This window comes from Engraulis encrasicolus, chromosome 5 (assembly GCF_034702125.1).
Source record: "Engraulis encrasicolus isolate BLACKSEA-1 chromosome 5, IST_EnEncr_1.0, whole genome shotgun sequence".
Taxonomy (NCBI): domain Eukaryota; kingdom Metazoa; phylum Chordata; class Actinopteri; order Clupeiformes; family Engraulidae; genus Engraulis; species Engraulis encrasicolus.
The window spans coordinates 29,859,759-29,879,938 of NC_085861.1; the positions used below are offsets into that span (position 1 = coordinate 29,859,759).

Here is a 20,180-nt window from a genome sequence, read left to right on the forward strand (position 1 = left end):
TGCCTCCCTTAGTATTACAAAATAAAAAAGATTAATGCCCCCTCGGGGGCTGTATAGCCCCCATTGAGAAAGAAAACTGAAGAGAATGGGTAGATGCGGCCTTTCAGTCAATGGGCTTGGGAAGAATGTCTACACCAGGGATAACCAGGGCTGTCAAACTCAAGCCAGGGACAAATTTGGTCTGCGGAGTCATTTTATTCAGCCTGCAAGAGAATTTCAAATGCTTGTTACAGTTGGTCCACATACACCAATGTATAGTGTCACATGACTTGAACATGGATGTTGGTGTGTCACAGGAATATGAGTGGCCCCAGGGCAATGTAACAGCTCACACTAGTTCTTCCACTGCTGAATCACTCTGGAGTATGACCCCAACACAGCACTGGTGCAGGGACCCTTGTAATAACTGTAAATCGCTTTGGATAAAATGTACACATGCATGCAAGGACCACATTTATGTATTAGCATAGACTGTGGGGTTATTCGTGTGCAAATGCATACCCATGAAAACATACACATACTGTATGGTAACAAAAGTTTTTTTATTTATTAGTATTTTCATTTATTTTTGCGACATTTGACATTACAATATTTAGAGACACCTTACTGCTTCACATATCTGTTAACCTGTTTCATTTTTTTAAAATTATTATCAATATAACTTCATTCTTGATTCAAATAAAATCAATGCAACAACAGTCATCTCCCAAACAATAAAAAAATATATGTTCATCACATTTCCTCATTCCCCATTATAATAAAAATAGTCAAATCAAAGTGATAAAAAGGCAGTTACATTCATGATGTTCATAAAAGGTAACGGTTCATAACTTATTACAAATTGAATACACACACACAAATACATAAGGGATGTCAATACAAGTGTATATAGTATGCCCATATACAATATTGTAACAAACATGAAAAGTGTGGAAAACGTGGAAGACAAAAGTAGTGATATTGTATAATGAATGATTGTAAATTCTCCCTTCATTTTTAAAGTGGTGCATTCCTTGTGGCTTATCTATCTAGTGCAATTAAAAAAAAAAAAAAAAAGCTCAGGATTTCCCTTTTGACCTCCTAAAGTGACACAAGGTGTGTGCTCTGGCCTTGAGAACAGTAGCCTTAGGTGCATCTGAAACATTCACTCGTTCACTACCTAGTGTGCTATGAAGGAGACAACACAGTGAGACAGTTACATGTGAAGAATACTCTGATTTAAAACGGAATGGTGAATCAGTATTCCGTTTGCTTGTGAGTCTTGTTAACTCATTCCGAATATTCCGCACGTTTGTAGAATGGCGTTTCACTCGCTAGCAGAATACTCCGGAACGTGTTTTAGGTACTTATTAAACATATGTGGATATTTTTAAATACAGATATTTACTTATCTGTTTACGTATTAACATGACATCTGATTAAAAATAAAACATCTATTGTGATGGGTGTATTTTAGCCCTGTAAAATATATATATTTTTAATATCGAAGTTTTGAACGATTTACATGTTTTCAAAGAATATCCATATACGCGTTAACACCCTCTTAAACAGAATACTGAAAATATAGCATCTGAAATCAGAATACTCCATGCATGAAAACTGCACTCAATGCAGCGGACCCTCCGATGCCATGAACTACACAATCAAAGAATGGCCCTTTCACATTCAACCACAGTTCACATGCTGAGGCACATGGTGCAGAAGGCCTGGGATGGGAAGACTGTGTAGGAAAGTCACACCTGTGGTCAGACATTACGAGGTGAAGCGCAACTCGGACATCTCAGAGTCTGGTGTGCTGCTCCCACTGTGGTCACTATATGTGTCCCTGGAATGGAACACAAACCAGAATATATTAGTTACACAAAAGAATATATTAGTTACACAAAAAACATCCAAAGTCAAAGTCAAGACAGTGTACTTTACTGTCAAAATATATGCAACAAGCAGGGCTCTAAATTAACACCATCCAACGGGTCAAATACTGATTAAATTTTAGTTTGGCTGGTAGAAAAGACACACTTACAAGCCACTTTGACCCATGAGTGCGAGTGTGTTTAATTAACATAGATAAACATTTTCTAGCCACTTTGGCTGGTGTTGCAAAAAGTTAATTTAGGGCCCTGGTAACAAGTGTTAGCACAAAAGCACAATACTACTGTAACAAGCAGCACAGCTACAAACATCATCACCACTACTTTTATGTCTGAGTAACATGCATAGGGTAAGACAAACAATGTTCTAAAGAATTGCATCAGAGACTGTCGCCCCAGGCAACGCCCCCTCCGATGCCTCGCTAGACCGGTGCCTCGCTAGACCTCCATCAGGTAGAGAGCATGTTTTACAAACAGGGTTTGGAGTGGTGGGTTTGACACAATGTGCTAAGTCATCGTTGTATTCTTTTAATATAATGCAACATTGTTTTAAAGGTGCACTGTGTAGAATGGTGGCCAGAGTAGGTATTGCAACTATGCTGCTCATTGAAACTGTGCTGCCAAATTTGATGTTTTCGTGAATATTTACTTAATAATAAACTTCAAAATGGCAGACATGGAGAAGACATCCCTGTTGTCACAATACACACTATAAGTTAATGTAACTGTAGAAATAAGAATAAAAAAGGTCCATTTTAAAGAAAGGTTGTTTTGTGACATATCAAAATAAAGAGCAAATAAAGAGAATAACTGAAAATGTATGTAATTGTGCTATATCGTGATATATATCGTTATCGTGATATAAAGTAATCCATATCGTGATGTGTTTTTTTTTTCCATATCGCCCAGCCCTACTCTCAACTGGGTGACACATCTCCCGCGCAACCTGTCCCAATACCAGTGCTCCGCCCCTGAACAGGTCACATGGTTCTCTCACCTGGGTGAGAGGCGGCACCCCCTCTGCAGGTAGCTCTGCAGCTTCCCCACGGCGGCCAGCAGGAGGCCGAAGTAGGGTGGCGAGGGCTTGATGGGCCGAGACGTGAACTCTGGGTGGTACTGCACGCCCACGAAGTAGGGGTGCTCTGCGGGTCAGGAATCAGGGAGAGAGAGGAGAGACAGGCAGACGTGGTTTGAGATTTTCTTCTCTTGAATCAAGTTTCATGGGCCATGTATGGTTGCGTCAACAAGGAATTTGACTACAGCAGAGGTTAGTAAAGAAACTGTACTTAAGTGATGTCAAAGGAATGTCAGGAACAGTTAAGAAACAGTTACTCAGCACCACATGCAGTAGAGAGAGCGAGCGAGCGAGAGAGAGAGAGAGAGAGAGAGAGAGAGAGAGAGAGAGAGAGAGAGAGAGAGAGAGAGACAGAGACAGAGACAGAGACAGAGAGAGAGAGAGAGAGAGAGAGAGAGAGAGATCTCTGATACTTCCATTGGCCACACCTTCCAGCTCGATCACCTCCATGCGTTCCCCTTCTGTGTCCTGGCCCACAAAACGCAGGCCTTTCTCTTCGAAATGGTGCTTCAAGTCTGGATTAACCTACAGGAAAACAAATCTTGGTTTATATATAGAAAGAGACAGAAAAATCAAGATACAGTTGAAAGCAAGGACTGTTATTTTCGGAGCTTCAAACAGTTCTTCTTTTTCCAGCTGTGAAGATTCTCAATCATCAAAGAAATTGTACTCAAAGACGTCTTGTAATAACTAAAAAAAAAACAGACACATGAACCATGAAACCATACATGAAACCATGTATACTGTACGTGAAAGACACACACATGCGTACATCCACACACACAGGCCTGAGAGAGAGAACACACCTCAAAGCGATGCCTGTGCCTTTCATCGACATGCTCAGCGTCTCCGTACAGCTTCCCTAGATGGGGTGGGGGGGGTGGGGGGGGGGGGTTGATAAGGCTAAAGTCATTCCATGGGGCTTTGGTTATTACATAGCTGTTACATACCATTATCATTACCGCTGTTACAAGTATTATTATAAGTAATATCTAATACCATTAGCATCATTAGTAATAGCAGCTGTAATAATAGAACTACTAATAGTAGCATTCATAGTAATATTCATAATAGGCTCAAGTCATTCCATAGGGCTTTGGTTATTACATAGCCGTTACATACCATTATCATTACTGCTGTTACAAGTACTATTATAAGTAATATCTAATATCATTAGCAACTACTAATAGTAGCATTCACAGTGATAACCTGGTTGTCATGCCAAGCTCGTAGAAAAGGCAGGAACAGTAAGAAGGGATGTTGATTTGAGTGTTGATTCGAGTGCTTAGAATTTAGCTCTCCCATGTAATAATGTATTTGTCAAATGCTCCAAGCCGTTGTTCTGAGTGGCTGAAGACTTACGTAAAACGCTGCTGGTGGTCCTGAACATGGTTCTCCTCTTGCCCAGTCTCATCGTGCCTCCCATCTGGCCTGGGTTGTGCTCCGGCATGTCAATCACCTGGGACAAGTCAAGCGTCAAGCATGTAGACTTATGTAGGGGTAACACCATGGTAAAGATGTTCTGCTACTGCACAATACACACCACCAAAGACGCTCAAAATGCATGCAAGCAAAGCGAGCGTCACGGCACATTCTATTCATTTCAGGTATGGTGATACAGATCAGGGGTGGGGAACCTTTTTCATTCGAGGGGCCACTTCAAATTCCTACAAGGGTCATAAAAGTCCTCCGAGGGCTGTACTATGAACACAAATCAGGATTTCCCCATGCAATTTATGCCTATATTGAAGGTAGACACCTTTAAAACAGTCCCCACCTTCTCTAGGTCCCCTGAATATAACTTGATTGCATTGGAAATGGAATTTCAAAGATTCCTTAACAAAACAGGTCATATTTTATGTGAAGTTGCATAGCATTACAACGATATCAGGGGCCGGATAAAACAGCCTCAAGGGCCGCAAACGGCCCTCGAGACATAGGTTCCCCACCCCTGATATAGATCAATGAAGTGGGCAGAGATGTTGAGCCGACTACTGCCTTGATGCCTCACAATAACAGTGAACTCGAACAGGACACAACACACTCCAACAATTGAAATCAAAAATTGAAAAGGTTAATTGGGTAAATACTAAATCACTGTTCTTCATTTTACTTAGTATTCAGTATTTTGAAAACATTCTCTTTCAACTGTCATTTTATTTGTTTGCACTCATTCTTTGCCATATCATCCATGCATCGTTGCAAAACATAATAGGTGTGTGGGTACATACCACTGGATGCTTGCTGTCTGGGGAAAATTCAGTGGAGTTGGCATCTGAGCGTAAAAAAAAAATAGTGCTGCATGTCAGTGCCCATCGCAGCAATAGTGCGTAAGCTGCAATTGCCCATTTTAAAGCCCCTTTATGCCTTTATGTTTATTCTGAGGTACGTCATGTGACACAATGCATGAGCCACAAGTTAACGGTTATATTACTTGACACAGAAAAGTAGAGACTCAAAGGAATAACTCAGGAATCTGCTGCAGTAGCAGAAGCCATCTCAGGCATTGCTCAAGCACTCACACATTGCTCACCTTGCCAGCCAAGCACATTCCTGGCAAACTCGCACACGGCCAGCTGCATGCCTAAGCACACCCCTGCAGACAGGAATTCAATGTAAAGAGAAACAAAAAAACAAAGATATCATCAGCCCTCTCAACATCACTCACTCAACAAGTCATATAATATACACCATTACCTCAGTGAATTGGTTATAAAAAAGACTATGACATGATATGTAGGCTACTGTTGTCATACAAATTGATGTGCACTCAAAGAAAAAAAAAACGTGTCATTGTCAAAACAAAAAGGAGATTTACAATAGCTAATTGCTACTCGCAATCGGTCTCGTTTACCTAAAAATGGCTTCTTCTGTTTCCTGGCCCAGTTGATGGCTTGGATCTTGCCCTCTGTGCCACGCACACCAAAGCCACCTGGCACTAGGATCCCACTGAGACACCGGACACAGCAGGAGAGGACACACTAATCACTCACTCACGCTCACGCACTGCCCGTTGCATGGTGGACAGTCAGACCAAAATCAACTAGACTGTACTGTGCATTCTCTGCAAAGATCCTCACTCATGGCAGATAAAAAGATTCCCCTAGAGTTCAGCTGTTGACAACATCTGACAAAAACTAGACACATATACTCTGTAAAATAAGCAACAGTAAACAATCATTTTAAATAAACTATCATATATTGAATTTATGTGTATGGATACATTCTTGTGTTCCACTCTGATATCAAAGGTTTTAACAGATACAGTATGTTGGTAAATAAAATAATAAAAAAAAGCCGTCATGCAGAGCAGTAAAATGAAAAAAAAAATGGTCTTTCACCAGTAAAAGAGCGAGTGCGGTTAACGTTTACAGAGTGGGAGAAGGCGTGGCACGTGGGAGAGCACGCAGGCACATGTGCGCACATAACGCCCAAACATGCACGCACAACCACACACACAGACACACATACAGACAAACACACACACACAGAGACACTAACTCTGAGCTGCAGAGCTTCTGCCAGGCCTCGTGGTACTTTACTGGATCTGCTTCCAATGTAGACTCCTCCAGGTCTGCAGAGTCTATGTACTAGAGGAAGACAAGACAGGGAATAGAAGAAAGATAGGAAGACGGAATGAAGGAATAGAAAGAGAATGGGACAAGATGGAACAAATGATGGCAGGAAAGAGACAGAAGAGAAAGAAATAAGGAATACATGGAGAGAGCAAGATAGAGAGAGGGGGGGGGTGGCATAGGGTGATTGAGTGAAAGGAACAGGGTGAGCATGCGGGGGGAGGAAATCAGAAGAGTGTGGGAGAGTAAAAGGGACTGAAAAATATATTTCCTTGTTACTGCCATTTTGTCCTATTCATCTACCACAATCTAGCATTAAAATAGTAGTAGAGAACGCAGGTAAAAGATAAGAGGCTGTTTTGATGTCTTGTTGACATTATCAAAACACACAAGGCTACGGTCAGAGTGGTCTGACAGTCTACCATAGTATACTTTCAATTTGTTTGTTTGGAAAGGCAACAGAGGAACAAGAGCAAAGAATACAGGAATAACCAACTTAAAGGGGTATGCCACTATTTTGGGGCTTAACACAGTTAAAATCGTTGGTGAGGGTTTATAAAGGTGGTCAAGTGTCTTATTTTCCATGTTAAGCGTTGTCTTGCTTTAAGACAAGTTAAAAGAGGGAGTATGTAGCTAAGCTAGTGAAAGTCAATGGATCACTGTAGCATGCTCAGCATGTATTGAGCCTCAAAATAGTAGCATACCCCTTTAAAAATGACTACTGTATTGTAGCCTATTCCAAATCACACAGGCAATCATAACCAACGCCTCACAGCTCCAGAGCTCTCACAGCTCTCATACTCACTCCTCACAGCTCTCATACTGTACTTTGTCTGCCAAGAGGACCGAAATGACAGCATGCATTGCATGCGTACAGGAGTTGTGTTCAGCTTGTGCCATTCAGACTGTAAACATTCATTCATTGATTTTAAAAGAATCAATCCCACGCTGACATCATCCTCCATCCATTTGTTTACGTTAGGACAACCCAACTTCAGTGAAAAACAAAGATTTGCGCCGGCTTAGCTGAGCATGGCTGACACATGGCATGTGACATGACAAGGGCAGTCTAAATGTTCACACAACGTATGCTTCAATAAGTGTCGTCTGAGCTCCAACTATGCTTTAGTATGGGCCATTTGAAACCTTGATCCTGTTAGCATGGCTGCTGTTAGACTGCCACTGGTGTGTGTGCATGCATGCATTCATGTATTTACATATTGCATTTGCCAGCTTGACAGTGGGCTACTGATGAACCAGTGAAAGTAGACAATACACCAGCACACACACATACACATACATACCAGGGGTGGAACCAGTGTTCGAATTATGCCGAGATTTTCGGGGGGTCCCCCTTTTTTTGGGGGGGGGGGCATAGGTTTCTTTTTTTTTTTTAATCAGTCGTCATTTTTTCTTATTGCTTCATCTTAGGAAATGAGCTAACTTGTTGACGGTGACAAGATAGTCTGTATAGAGCTACTGTTTTGAAAACCGTTTGGTTTCACTTCTCGAGGTGCAGTCCATGCACGCACACGCTAATAGTACTACTTTCTTTTTTTTTAATTTAACTGCCACGACTTCCCCGACTACTGCATGCACTTGTGTTCTCTCTCGCGCACGGGGATGAAACAGGTAGGCTACAGGCTGACGCCACGCCTATCATTTAGATAGGGCTCTACAACTTTTCCAGCTTTTTGCAACTTTTTCACTCTGAGAGAAAGTTGGCGCAGAGGTGTCTGCTGCAGCGTGCATGAAGTTCACATCACAAACATGAGCTGGGACCTTAAAAAGCAGGGGCACTTTATGCAGACCCCTCTAAGAAAAGGCAGAAAGCCCGACTACATCAGCCCCAGAGGACTGTGTTAACCCCCCGGGAAATGCATCGAATGTCAGTCCAGGCTCATCACAAGGCGCGATACAGAGCACAACCACAAGAACCACCGAAGCACTCAAGTAACACACACAACACAAATTGCAGCATGCTATTCACGTCGGCAAACATAGAATAGCAATACGTATACAATAGGCCTTGAGACATCCAAACTGCATTTCAACCATGTCAAATCATGTTTTCGGGGGGTCTGGTCTCTGTTCTGGGCAGAGGTCGCGTTAACCGACAAATGTCCGTCATTGACGGATTTTTTTGAAGGATGACGGAAAATTCTGAAGCCTGTCCGTCATTTTGACGGATCAATATTCAGGGTGATGATAAATAAATCACAAGTTTAAATAGGCCTACGCCTCTATCGAGTAGAGCAAATATGCATTTCAATTAGGCATAGTTATCAGCGCAGATAATTTCATGCTACTATCGTTTGCCTTTCTCCCTCTCTCCTTGATTGTCATACCATGCGCCGCAGCTGGGTTGTGCGGCTGGCTGCAGCAGAGCGCGCGCCTCTGCACTTGCTCAAAATAATGAATTAAAATAACTAAGACGTTGCCACCATACACGTGTGACTTCGACTTTAAGATTCAGAACTATTTGTAGACCTAAGCCTACATTTACCGACTATCTGATTTTCTGCCAATGACGAAGTTGTCCCTCTATCGCCCTTCATAGAAGCATTCTTTCATAACTCCTCGCTTGGAACATAAACAAATATGCGAATAGCACGTTTGCTAGCCAGAACCTTCACTCAAAGGCAACGCAGGTCTAAAACGGCTTCAGAACATTAACTAATAAAAACGACGGATATTCAAGAACCAAAATATTACCAGGCAACGCAACTTACAACTTGGCAAACGTTGCCAGAAACGGCTAACCTTCTCTCATTTCGATAGCTGGTTCACCCATTATAGGCGATATATTTTTTATTCAGACAACTTTACCGCGCTCCCAGAGGCAACATAAGCCGATGGGGCTACGTATGGAGAGGTTCCCTTTACCGTCGCTGACATTTTTCAACAAAGTTTTGCGAAATCTGGTCGTCTTCCTGTTGTAGGGCTTCAGTGCCTTTATGTACTGTCTGGGCTACACCTTTCTGCTTCAAGACGGCTTTCCTTTCCATCGTGCATGTGAAGTCCAACGCGAATATTATTTAACACTGCGCCTTTGTATTACAATCGGTGCATTAATCAGAGCAAATCGAGTGACTGACAGCTGTTGGATAAAGCCCTGCACGCGTCTTTTAAAAAAGTGCTTGTGGTGACCATAGCGCTAAACACTGAATCAGACGCGCGCCATGAGAGGCAGAGAGAGAAAGTGGACAGCAAAATTGACTCCATCCTCGAAGTTGGAGAATGAATGTCGAGTGAAAGGGGGTGTATTCACAGCGGTTTACTCTCAATTGGCCGCAATTGCGCATGTGTTGTTCTCGGTGTTCTCGCGACCCCCCACATTGAGAAACTAGGTGGCGAATTTAAAAAATAGGCGATGACGGATTTTTTTCGACCCTGTCCGTCAAAATGACCGACTGTGAAAAAGTCTAGCGCAACCTCTGGTTCTGGGGGTACTCAGATCCCCAGAGTCCCCCCGTAACTCGAACCATGGGTGGAACTTAATTCTTTCGCCCACCAGTCACTGTGGCAGGTAGATTTTAAAATCTACCAGTCACTAGCTAATTTTGACTGGTGGGTTGAAAAATGTACCCGTCAGCCCTGAAATTTATTTGCTTATTTCCAACCCTGATACATACATACATACATACACATACTCCCTTGGCCCTTAATTCCCTCGAGATTAATACATTTAAATGACTATACTATACTAGAATCCCAGTGGTAAGTTTGATAGACTAGTGCAGGAGTATGTGTACCATTAGGTGTACACAATCGCACTGCTGTGGGTACGTGGCAAAAAATGTATGGAGCATGGTCAGCACGAGTCAGGGTTTACTCATGATGAAACAAAAAGGCTTAAGGTGGTATGCAAGACCAAAAAAGGTTGGGAAACACTGATGTGGTGCGGAGGAGCCCGGGTTACCTTGACCTCCAGCTTGTGGTTGATGGCGAGGGCGGAGTGCTCCAGGGCCTTGATGACGGAGGCGTAGGAGTCCGACAGCTTGGTGTACTTCCCCACCAGGGCGATGGAGCAGTGCTCCAGGAGCCGGTCTGACCTGAGGGGTACACACACACACACACACACACAGACATGCAAGCATGCACACACACACACACACACACACACACACACACACCCGCACGCACGCACGCACGCACGCACGCACGCACGCACACACACTTTACTGAAAAATAGACGCCAACTCAGAAACTAATTTTGTGATAACAGCCTTTGTGTAGTTTTGGAGGGAGGAGTTGGCAAGCGTACAGTAAAATTCGATTTTTTATTATTATTTATTCCATGGCAAGATTACATTTCGACCATTGTCTTCCTCAGATTCACACACACACACACACACACACATACACACACACACCAAACGCGCTCACCTGTCGGACATCTCCTTCCACTTGGTGAGCAGTCTGCGGGGCCGCATGTCGACGGCCAGGTTGAGGCGTGAGCAGAAGTATCCCATGATGCCCTGGTCCTCCAGCAGCAGTGGCACGCGGTAGATGGACGACACGTCATGGACACAGATCACCTAAGGCCACAACAAGAGTAGGAGTTTATAACGATATCCTCTTTTTAACCCACTTTGTCCTAAGCCCTTTTTGGGAAAGGGTGCCCTCTGCCTATTAAATCCTAAATATCTCAGCCTCCGAAGCACATACAAACATGAAATGAGTTACATTTAAAATCTAAGATCCTCGTTTTGCCTTAAAATGGGTTCATTCAGGTCTAACTTACCAACATTTTTAATAAAACAGCTCAAATCTCAAAAACCTGAATGCAGCGTAATATGTGTTTCCAGGACACAATGGGTTAAATACGCTTTTGATCACAATAAGTGCAGGGGGTTTAAAGTCCTAACTGAAAAAGTAAATTGTGCATGATAACCGAAACAACAAAAGGCAATCTATTCTATTCTACTCAATTCTATTTATTCTAATTGTTTTGGAGGAGTATTTGTATTCTCTGCGGTAAAATCTACAATACAATCTGTTCTGACTAGAATCACAGAGCATATACAATATGCATGCATCAGCAGAATGTGGCGTCGCTGAGGATGAAGGGCGTTGATGGGAGTTAAATGAGGCGCTATCAGCCACCTCATCAGATCAGACTCGAGATTTACAAGCATCACAAGATCGCAAGAGGGGATTGTGTTACTTTAATGAGCAAATCCGCTTAGCACCGGACCAAGAGCAGCGTGGAAATCGCCTAGTCACATAGAAAAATCCCAATGAGTATCATTAAAATGAGTCAGTCGCAGATGGCGATTTCTTGTCCTTCAAAAAAAAAAAAAAAAACCTGACAACCGACTGTGGAACGACAGCATGAAAGATATCAGTAATGGCTCAAGTTGGACAATAGTGACGCTTTGTTTGGGTGGTAAATGGACTGCATTTATATGTGCTTTCTCACTCCTTCGAGCACTCAAATCGCTTTACAGTTATGCCTCACATTCACCCATTCACACTCACATTTACACACTGATGGCCATGGCTTCTACGCAGGGTACCACCATGCCACCAGGAGCAATTTGCGGTTAAGTACATGCATCATTCATGCTCAAGGATACATCGATGGGAGTCAGACAGAGCAGGGCTTGAACCTGCAACTTTCTAGTTGTGGAACAGGCTCCTGTACCAACTGAGTCACCTACCGCCCATAGGGTGGAGCTTACCTGCTCTGGCTCCACATGGCAGAACATGGAGATCTTCTCCTTGACGGCAGAGTCCAGAACTGTGGTACACCGGCACACAATCTGCATACAGCAGGTTACAGCTTGAAGAACACCTTGTTTATGTTTAGCCACTTCCAATTAGGGCAGGCCAATATGACGATATATATCGTTATCGTGATATAAAAGTGTATATCGTGACCTTTCTCCTATATCGTTTATATCGTGATAGTCATTTTATAAATTTTATACAATTGAATATCATTTAATTATATTTCATGTTGTCACAATACACACTATAAGTTATGAAACTGTAAAAATAAGAAAATAAAAAAATATCCATTTTAAAGAAAGGTTGTTTTGCGACATGAAAAAAATAAAGAGCAAATAAAGAGAATAACTGAAAACGTATGTAATTGTGTATGTATATCGTGATATATATCGTTATCGCGATATAAAGTAATCCATATCGTGATATTGTTTTTTTCCATATCGCCCAGCCCTACTTCCAATACAGCCAAATTCAACCATCTACTGTACAATAACAATATAAATGACAAAAGGTACTCCCTGATAGGAGGACACAGAAAGGCTTCATGTCTTCTGCACATGTAGTGTACATTGCAGAAATGTATAGTGTAAATTGCATGCATATAGTGATAATATAATAACCAGTGTTGGGCAAGCTACTTGTAAAATGTAGTGAGCTAAGCTATCAGCTACTCAACCATAAATTAAGCTTCACTACACTAAAGCTACCACCATCAGAAATGTAGTGAGCTAAGCTTCAAAAATGTGGAAATGTAGTTCACTACAATAGAAGCTACATTGTCCCAACATAATGTCAGCTTGATTTAAAATAACAGTAGGCCTACTTTCATTAAACAAAACTTATTTGATCTAATTAGGCCTATACTTCATTGATATTTATTATACATTCAGTATGTTATCATTATAGGCCACAGGTCTAGGGTGACCCCAATAAGTCCAAGGGGGGACATGGATATGTTTCTGAGGGACAGTGTGGGACAGTGTGGGGCACTCATCCCCCCTCTCCCCCCACCCCACCCCACTAACATTTTTACATACCTTACATGAGCTCGCATTACGATGTGCGCATCGCAATTGAGAACTGCTGCTACTCGCGGTTAACTTTCATAATATAGAACGTTATAAGCAAAAACAATTTTTTTTTGCTGCTAAGGTAAGGTGTTAAAAAGTAGCATGGAACACAAGTAGGCTATATCCCACCTCTGACTTCATTTCATGCAGGAGGGAAAGAGAGTCAAAACATTTTCTTCGAGCAACATTGCGGGACAATGTAGCTTTTGTGGAAGCTACGTCGCTACTTGAGACAAAAAATAGCTTAAGTAGTTACTCCATACATAAAGTAGTGACGCTACAACCAAGCTACTGGGGAATGTAGTTAAACTAGTAGTTTCGCTACAAGTAGCAAAGCTACTGCCCATCACTGATAATAACTTCTAACCCACATATTCAGACGGGTCTTAAAACGTTATTGGACAATTAAACAGCTGTCCGCATTTTGAATAGTGTGCACATATGGTTCACGGTCATGGCATGATTCTGTATAAAATGTAGGAATGCACCAGTATCGGTTTCGGCTGCCGAAACTGCTCATTATACTCGTACTCGTACTCGTCAAGCACTTGCCGATACCAGGAACGATACTGCTATTACACAAAACAATGAAAAATCTTGTCACGTTCTGTGGACTTGAAAGCAGCATGGGAAAAAAGTGCCACCTCATACATTTAATAACATTTAAATCTACATGGAAATGGACAATACAAATATCACAGGTGGAAAAAAACAAGGCCATGCATTTATTTTCATTGTATTTTGGTGGTAAAAGGTATCGGTATCGGTACTCAGTATCGGCAAGTACACACATTAATGTACTCGTACCTGTATCGGTTTTCAAAAAAGTGGTACCGGTGCATCCCTAATAAAATGTAATGGCAAGTGGGTCCATTCCATTACCCAAACCCCCGTCCTCCCTTGTGCTTGCTTGTTACACATTAATATTTTTGTGAAGCACATTGAACTACATCTGTGTATGAAATGCGCTATACAAATAAAATTGCCTTGCCTTGCCATGACATCGCAAGTTTAATTCAACATCTCGCAAAGGTGCAATTCAAAGGTCATTTTGTCATTATTTGCAATAGGGATGAGAAATGGGGAAAAGTCCCCAACATGTTCTTGTGCCTAGACTGACAGCTGGGAAACTTTAGATAATGGAATGGACCCAGTGTGTAGTGACCATGGCTCTTACCAGGTCTGGGGACAGGCCTAGCCCCCGCAGCTCCCGTACACTGTTCTGGGTCGGCTTGGTCTTCTGTTCCCCTGTGGTGCTGGGCTGGGGATTCAAACACACAACACAGAGGAGTCACCAAAACAGCTCCTTCACTGAGGTACCATGAACATGGTGCCTTCCTCACACAAACATTACCTCCTACTCCACCCTGTCACTTTCAACCGACACTTTACACACATGGGAATCAAACTTTGTTGCAGCAAAGGGGGGGGGGGGAAGCATCCCATTTGGCATTACACCGTATGGATGTCCATTTATAGCTTCTTAAGGCAAGAATAGTCCAAAACGCAACTTGAGTGATTCCGGCGACAGAAGTAATTGACTTTGTATTGACTCGCTGGCGAGAGAAGAGTAGAGCGACTAGAGGCAATATGAGCGACAGTTTGTAGCTGGACTTGAGCGAATGTTAAGGAAATGAGTTAAAATGCGGTTTGGAGATAGCCGCCACAACCAATGGGAAAGCCGGTATGCTTGCATTCTGCTTTTTAGCGGACATACTCTGTCGCTTCCAACGCTCGTATTGCTCTTGCTGAACGGTCCAGCGATTCTCTGTTGGTTAATCTTGACCCCGCCGGTGTATTCGCCCGGTTATAGTTGATGCTGATGCACGAGTAACACAATCTACTCCGCTATTATGCTCTGGTGAGTTTCTGGACTTTACCTGAGGGACAAGACTGACGTGGATGTTGCAGAAGTTCTCCCTCCGGACCTTGAACTGGAACTGCCTGAAGGCCTCGATGAACGGCATGCTCTCAATGTCCCCTACAGTGCCCCCAAGCTGATCACAGAGGACATATCATCATGATGCCACTCTGGCACACTGTTACTTACAAGCTACAGTGTTTATATTCATACAGTAGTTTATCAAGAAAGGAAGAAAGGAAGAAAGAAAGAAAGAAAGAAAGAAAGAAAGAAAGAAAGAAAGAAAGAAAGAAAGAACACTGTTACTACAAGCTACAGTGTTAACACCTGAATATATTCATACAGCATTGAGGTTAATAAAGAGCAAACAGAGTGGCTTTGGTACAAATGAAGACACATTGTATGTCTATATATACAGTAAACACACACACACGCCACATAGGGAATAGGTAAAATCCATCACGATACGTGCCTCAATAACACAGACTTGCGGCTCCACTCCATCGTCGTCCACACACACTTTGGCCTGTCTCATGACCCACTCCTGGATGGCATCCGTGATGTGGGGCACAACTGGTACACAAGAAGGTGACGTTACAATAGAAGGCAAAAGAGAATTCATTGCATGCTTTAACACATCCAAGCAATGTCTATAAAATGGGCTTTCCCTTGTAATAAATGTGTGGAAGGGTTGGTTGGATTTCTCTCTTCTGTCCAGTGTAGCCAATTTCATGATGAAGGAAACCTTTTTCTTTACATCTGCCTATTTAGTACTTACCTATGCAATGAATGTTTACAACTGGCAATGGATGTTTACAACTGTTTACAAGTGGCAATAAATAACTAGATATATTAAGGTGCTCTAAAACGTTTGACCGATATACATATAACATAAGCAGAATATCGGTATGCTGTATGCATACCTGCCAACCTTTACATTTCTTTTTGAGTAGCAACTTATCGCGACGCGGCAATTCACGGCGCAACAACTTGGCATGGCAAAGCAACGGGGTCGCCAGCGGGCCCATCTGAGAGGCTACTTTGTTTTGCATAGTCTGCCCTACACCTAGGGTTGCCAAATGTCAACAGGGAAGATATGAGACACTTCATTCAGGCAGGGGGGTCCTCTCCTAGAAAAAAATGCTTTTCTTAGATGCAATTTCCTGCATTTTAAGGCATTTTAGCCTAACATCCAGTGTATCTGGCAAATAGTTTATCTTGCTCTTCACAGTACTTTGAACTACCATAATTTAATAAACTTTCATGAAAGATGTTTTTTTTTGTTTCACACCATAACACCAATAAAATGCTATGATCTAGTGTGCTGGAATTCAGGCCTCTAAATTAACTTTATTGATCACCAGCCAATATGGCTGTTAATCTTACTAGTCAAACATACCACCAGTCTGGCTAGTAGGCCTAGGCCTAAGTGGCTATGTACCAGCCAAACAGAGCATTTGGTCACTTGAGGGGTGTTAAGGAGCTGGAATTGAGTATGAAATTGAAGCATTTGCTGATTACTTTTTTTGGCTGTAGAAGGTACATGTAGGAAAATGTATAATTTGATTATAAAATACAGAGGCATTTCAGTGATTTTTATGAACAAAAAGTTGAATTGTGATGATTCTTACATCATCTCCCCCAATATTAATAAATGGTGATGTTGTCACCTACTGTGAATAAGCATCAGCAGTAGAGAAAAAGATAAAGACAAGTGTTATCGAAGCTAGGATAATATCAGGTTAATATTATAACCTTGGGGGCTAACATCAAAATCACACGTTCAGCATTCATTCAGTACAAAATGCGTCATGTAGTGGCTCTACTGAGGGACGGGGGCTAATGGCCAATGCTCTTGGAACTTCCACGGTAACTTGAGGGGCATCGCTTCTTTTTTTTCACTTCTCTGCATAATAGTAGGCCTATACCCTCATCTGCCGTCATGAGTTGGCTATTGTTCACTGTTCGGCACATATATGATGATAGGAGAATTGATTTTATTAATAGATTGCCATACGTGATTACGGATAGTAGGCCTAGGCTAGTCGTGGAGTGATGCATATTTGGTATGACGCACGACCGGTTAGGCTACACCTGTTCACAGAATGGGCCATGACTCAGGGGGGAACAGTATTCCTATACGGTGTCATGGTAGGTTACGGATGTAGACCTACTCCGAGCACAACCGTTAGAACTATCGCTTTATTTTCCCGAGTTAAAATGATCCGGCGCAAAGGGAAACCGAATTTAGTTTGCTGCTAATCTGCTAATTTATAGCGCGGTCACCGACACATTTTCTCATTCGGAAGTAATCTCGTTTCGGTCCAATATCAAAACAAGCAACAACATATTGCCGTCAACTACGGCGAAACATTGGGTGAATCATTACGACAGACCTCGGCCTTTATTTATTTTCATAAGTTTACGGATTTAGCAACTGGACGCAATTCACTATTCCCATACAGGCTACCTTTCTCAAAGTCCATTTACCTTTGAAACGGTGATTTTGACGGTGCTCACTTGTAAAACTACAGCGACAGTACCAAGATGGATAATACATGATGACAGGAGGGGGATACTTGTTTCAGAGATTATAGGAGTACATTAACCAGTCTCTCTGCTTGTGTGATTTCGAAGCAAACTTTCTATCGGCAGCTGATGCCTCGACTCGAGAGGAGCGCAGCCACTGAGTATTCAAGTCAGTGAGCGCAGTACAACAAATGAAGACATCCAAACTAGCGCTCTGATTGGTCAATATTCCCCCCCACACGTTGCTGGCCAATGGAAAGGCCAGCGCGAGACAATTGCAAGCAGAGCCATGTCTACGGCTCTGTCTGGTTGCAAGTCTACAGAGCAATTTATAAGGGCCCATGAACACACTTTGCTATTGTTTTTTCCCGTATTTTGAATTGACAGCGCCGTAGTTTGATGTCAAAATCCGTATCTGCTACACAAAATGCGTAATGGTCGGCAGGTATGTGTATGTACATCAGGGTCAAAGACGTCTTTGTCATTCAGTGTAACGGACACCTTCCGCCGGCTGTAACTGCTAAAAAACATGATTTTTAAATTGTTTCAAGTGAATGGATGACAGCCAAGCCTTTCATGAATTCCCTGTAACAATAAATAAATAAAAAGAGTCATGCTTTTTACAGTTACAGTCAGCAGAAGGCATCCGTTACACTGAATGACAATGCCATTTTGCACGTCTTTGACCCATCGGTAGGACTATGCAACATTAATTTGAAGCACAACACAGCATAGCACCTTTACCTTGAACCGTTTTACCCAGGTAATCTCCCCTTCTCTCCTTGTTGATGACGGACTGGTAGATTTTGCCTGTGGTCAGGTTGTTGTCTTTGGTGAGGCGGATATCCAGGAAGCGCTCATAGTTCCCCAAGTCCAGGTCCACCTCACCGCCATCATCCAGCACAAACACCTCACCTAATACAGAGATTCCATTGTTACGTCAAAGTACGAGTACCATAGCTATAGGCAGATAGTTAAGAAAGCCTTTCCATAACAAGGTTGGAATTAGCAAACAAATAGGCCGCCTACACACAATTTGCTGTTCTGTAAAGTGAGCACACAGCCACAAACAACTACACTGGACAGGTCTGCATACTTTGCAAGTGGTCTTATCAATGTGCCTTCTCAAAATGATCTTTAGTACATTCTTTTTTATAGATTTGGATCTGAAAGTAGGCTATAATGAATAATGTGTATGATGGGTATGAAAACATTAATTATGTCACCGCGTCAGCATATATCTGTGTGGATGAATACCGACATTTGGCCAATGCACCTGTAAGTCAAGCATTAAAAAATGATCAGCAGCAGAAAATCTCTTACCGTGCTCATAGGGTGAAAATGTGCCTGCATCAATATTGATGTATGGGTCGATCTTAATGGCGGTGACATGGAGGCCACATGATTTCAGAATAGTGCCCACACTGCTGGCAATAATTCCTTTACCGATACCAGAGATGACACCACCCGTGACCAGAATGTACTTCATTGTGGCTGCTGGACACTAAATGAGAAAGCATGTCAATGAGTTCAAACGTTTTGAGATTATGGTCATAATTTGACATACAGAAACACTGTCAGGAAAATCAGACACAGATACACCGGGCAATATTCAGCCAATCACATGCCAGTGGTGGTGACGAATGCCCTATACTCATGAACGGTCATCCGGGTACTTTGCTCTTAAATTTGCGTTACGCCCCTTTATGGGTGAAAACAAACCGAATGTCTCATTGACTTACATGCTACATTGGCTAGCCTAAATGAATACATTCCATGCTTCAGCCACGGCTGTTTGGCTATATTATTTGAACAACCGGCAACGGAACACGTTTTCGGCATGTTGCGCGTGAACAACGCTAGTCTACAGGTCCGTATCTTTCGTTTATTAATCCCCAACATCACCAATTGACTTGCATGTGTTGTTTTCCCCCACAAATGGGCGTAACGCACATGGAAAACGTCACGCCGTTCATGAGTATATCTCATTGGTCCGCGCATGAGGGAGGCGGGTCTGTCAACACAAGTGCAGTCCACATGTTTTATGTCAACAACAGTATGGATGAGTATAGGAACTGAACCGCCTGAAGACTTTGATAGACTCACAGTCTTTGCAATATATTAATCACAATCAAGTCAAGTAATGTCCACATATGTAGTTTATTGTCACAAATAATGCCTACGTACACATTAAAAACATTTTGTTGTATATGAAATAGAATCTTTGGCGGGAAATATGCCATTTCCTGGATGTCATACCGGTATCTCTGCTGGTGGTGGGCAAAATATAAAACTCGACATGTTGAGCGACCCCTTGATAGGTTATTAGTAAGAAACTGTACGGTTTATTATATGTCAGTGTCAGAGTAAGTCCACATATTACTAGACACATTACTCACAAAGCACCGAACCAGAGTCCCACATTCAAGCTCAAATTGATCATATTTGCACTATTTCAGATGG

At 42.3% G+C, this 20,180-nt stretch overlaps 1 protein-coding gene across 1 annotated transcript in view; it reads right to left on the reverse strand.

Moving 5' to 3' along the window:
* Window positions 1–523: 523 nt before the first annotated feature.
* ctps1b (CTP synthase 1b) overlaps window positions 524–20,180 on the reverse strand; it is a 20,098-nt gene continuing 441 nt past the window's right edge. Inside the window, exons 2-18 of the mRNA XM_063199074.1 lie at window positions 19,041–19,221; window positions 18,462–18,632; window positions 15,661–15,761; window positions 15,208–15,324; window positions 14,505–14,588; window positions 12,209–12,289; window positions 10,911–11,062; window positions 10,444–10,576; window positions 6,448–6,536; window positions 5,801–5,895; window positions 5,480–5,542; window positions 5,178–5,221; window positions 4,309–4,405; window positions 3,753–3,808; window positions 3,375–3,471; window positions 2,869–3,013; window positions 524–1,825 (exon numbers count right to left, since the gene is read on the reverse strand). Of these exons, the coding sequence (XP_063055144.1) occupies window positions 1,753–1,825; window positions 2,869–3,013; window positions 3,375–3,471; window positions 3,753–3,808; window positions 4,309–4,405; window positions 5,178–5,221; window positions 5,480–5,542; window positions 5,801–5,895; window positions 6,448–6,536; window positions 10,444–10,576; window positions 10,911–11,062; window positions 12,209–12,289; window positions 14,505–14,588; window positions 15,208–15,324; window positions 15,661–15,761; window positions 18,462–18,632; window positions 19,041–19,206 (1,764 nt within the window). The 5' untranslated portion in view covers window positions 19,207–19,221 and the 3' untranslated portion in view covers window positions 524–1,752. The remainder of the gene's footprint in view (window positions 1,826–2,868; window positions 3,014–3,374; window positions 3,472–3,752; window positions 3,809–4,308; window positions 4,406–5,177; window positions 5,222–5,479; window positions 5,543–5,800; window positions 5,896–6,447; window positions 6,537–10,443; window positions 10,577–10,910; window positions 11,063–12,208; window positions 12,290–14,504; window positions 14,589–15,207; window positions 15,325–15,660; window positions 15,762–18,461; window positions 18,633–19,040; window positions 19,222–20,180) is intronic.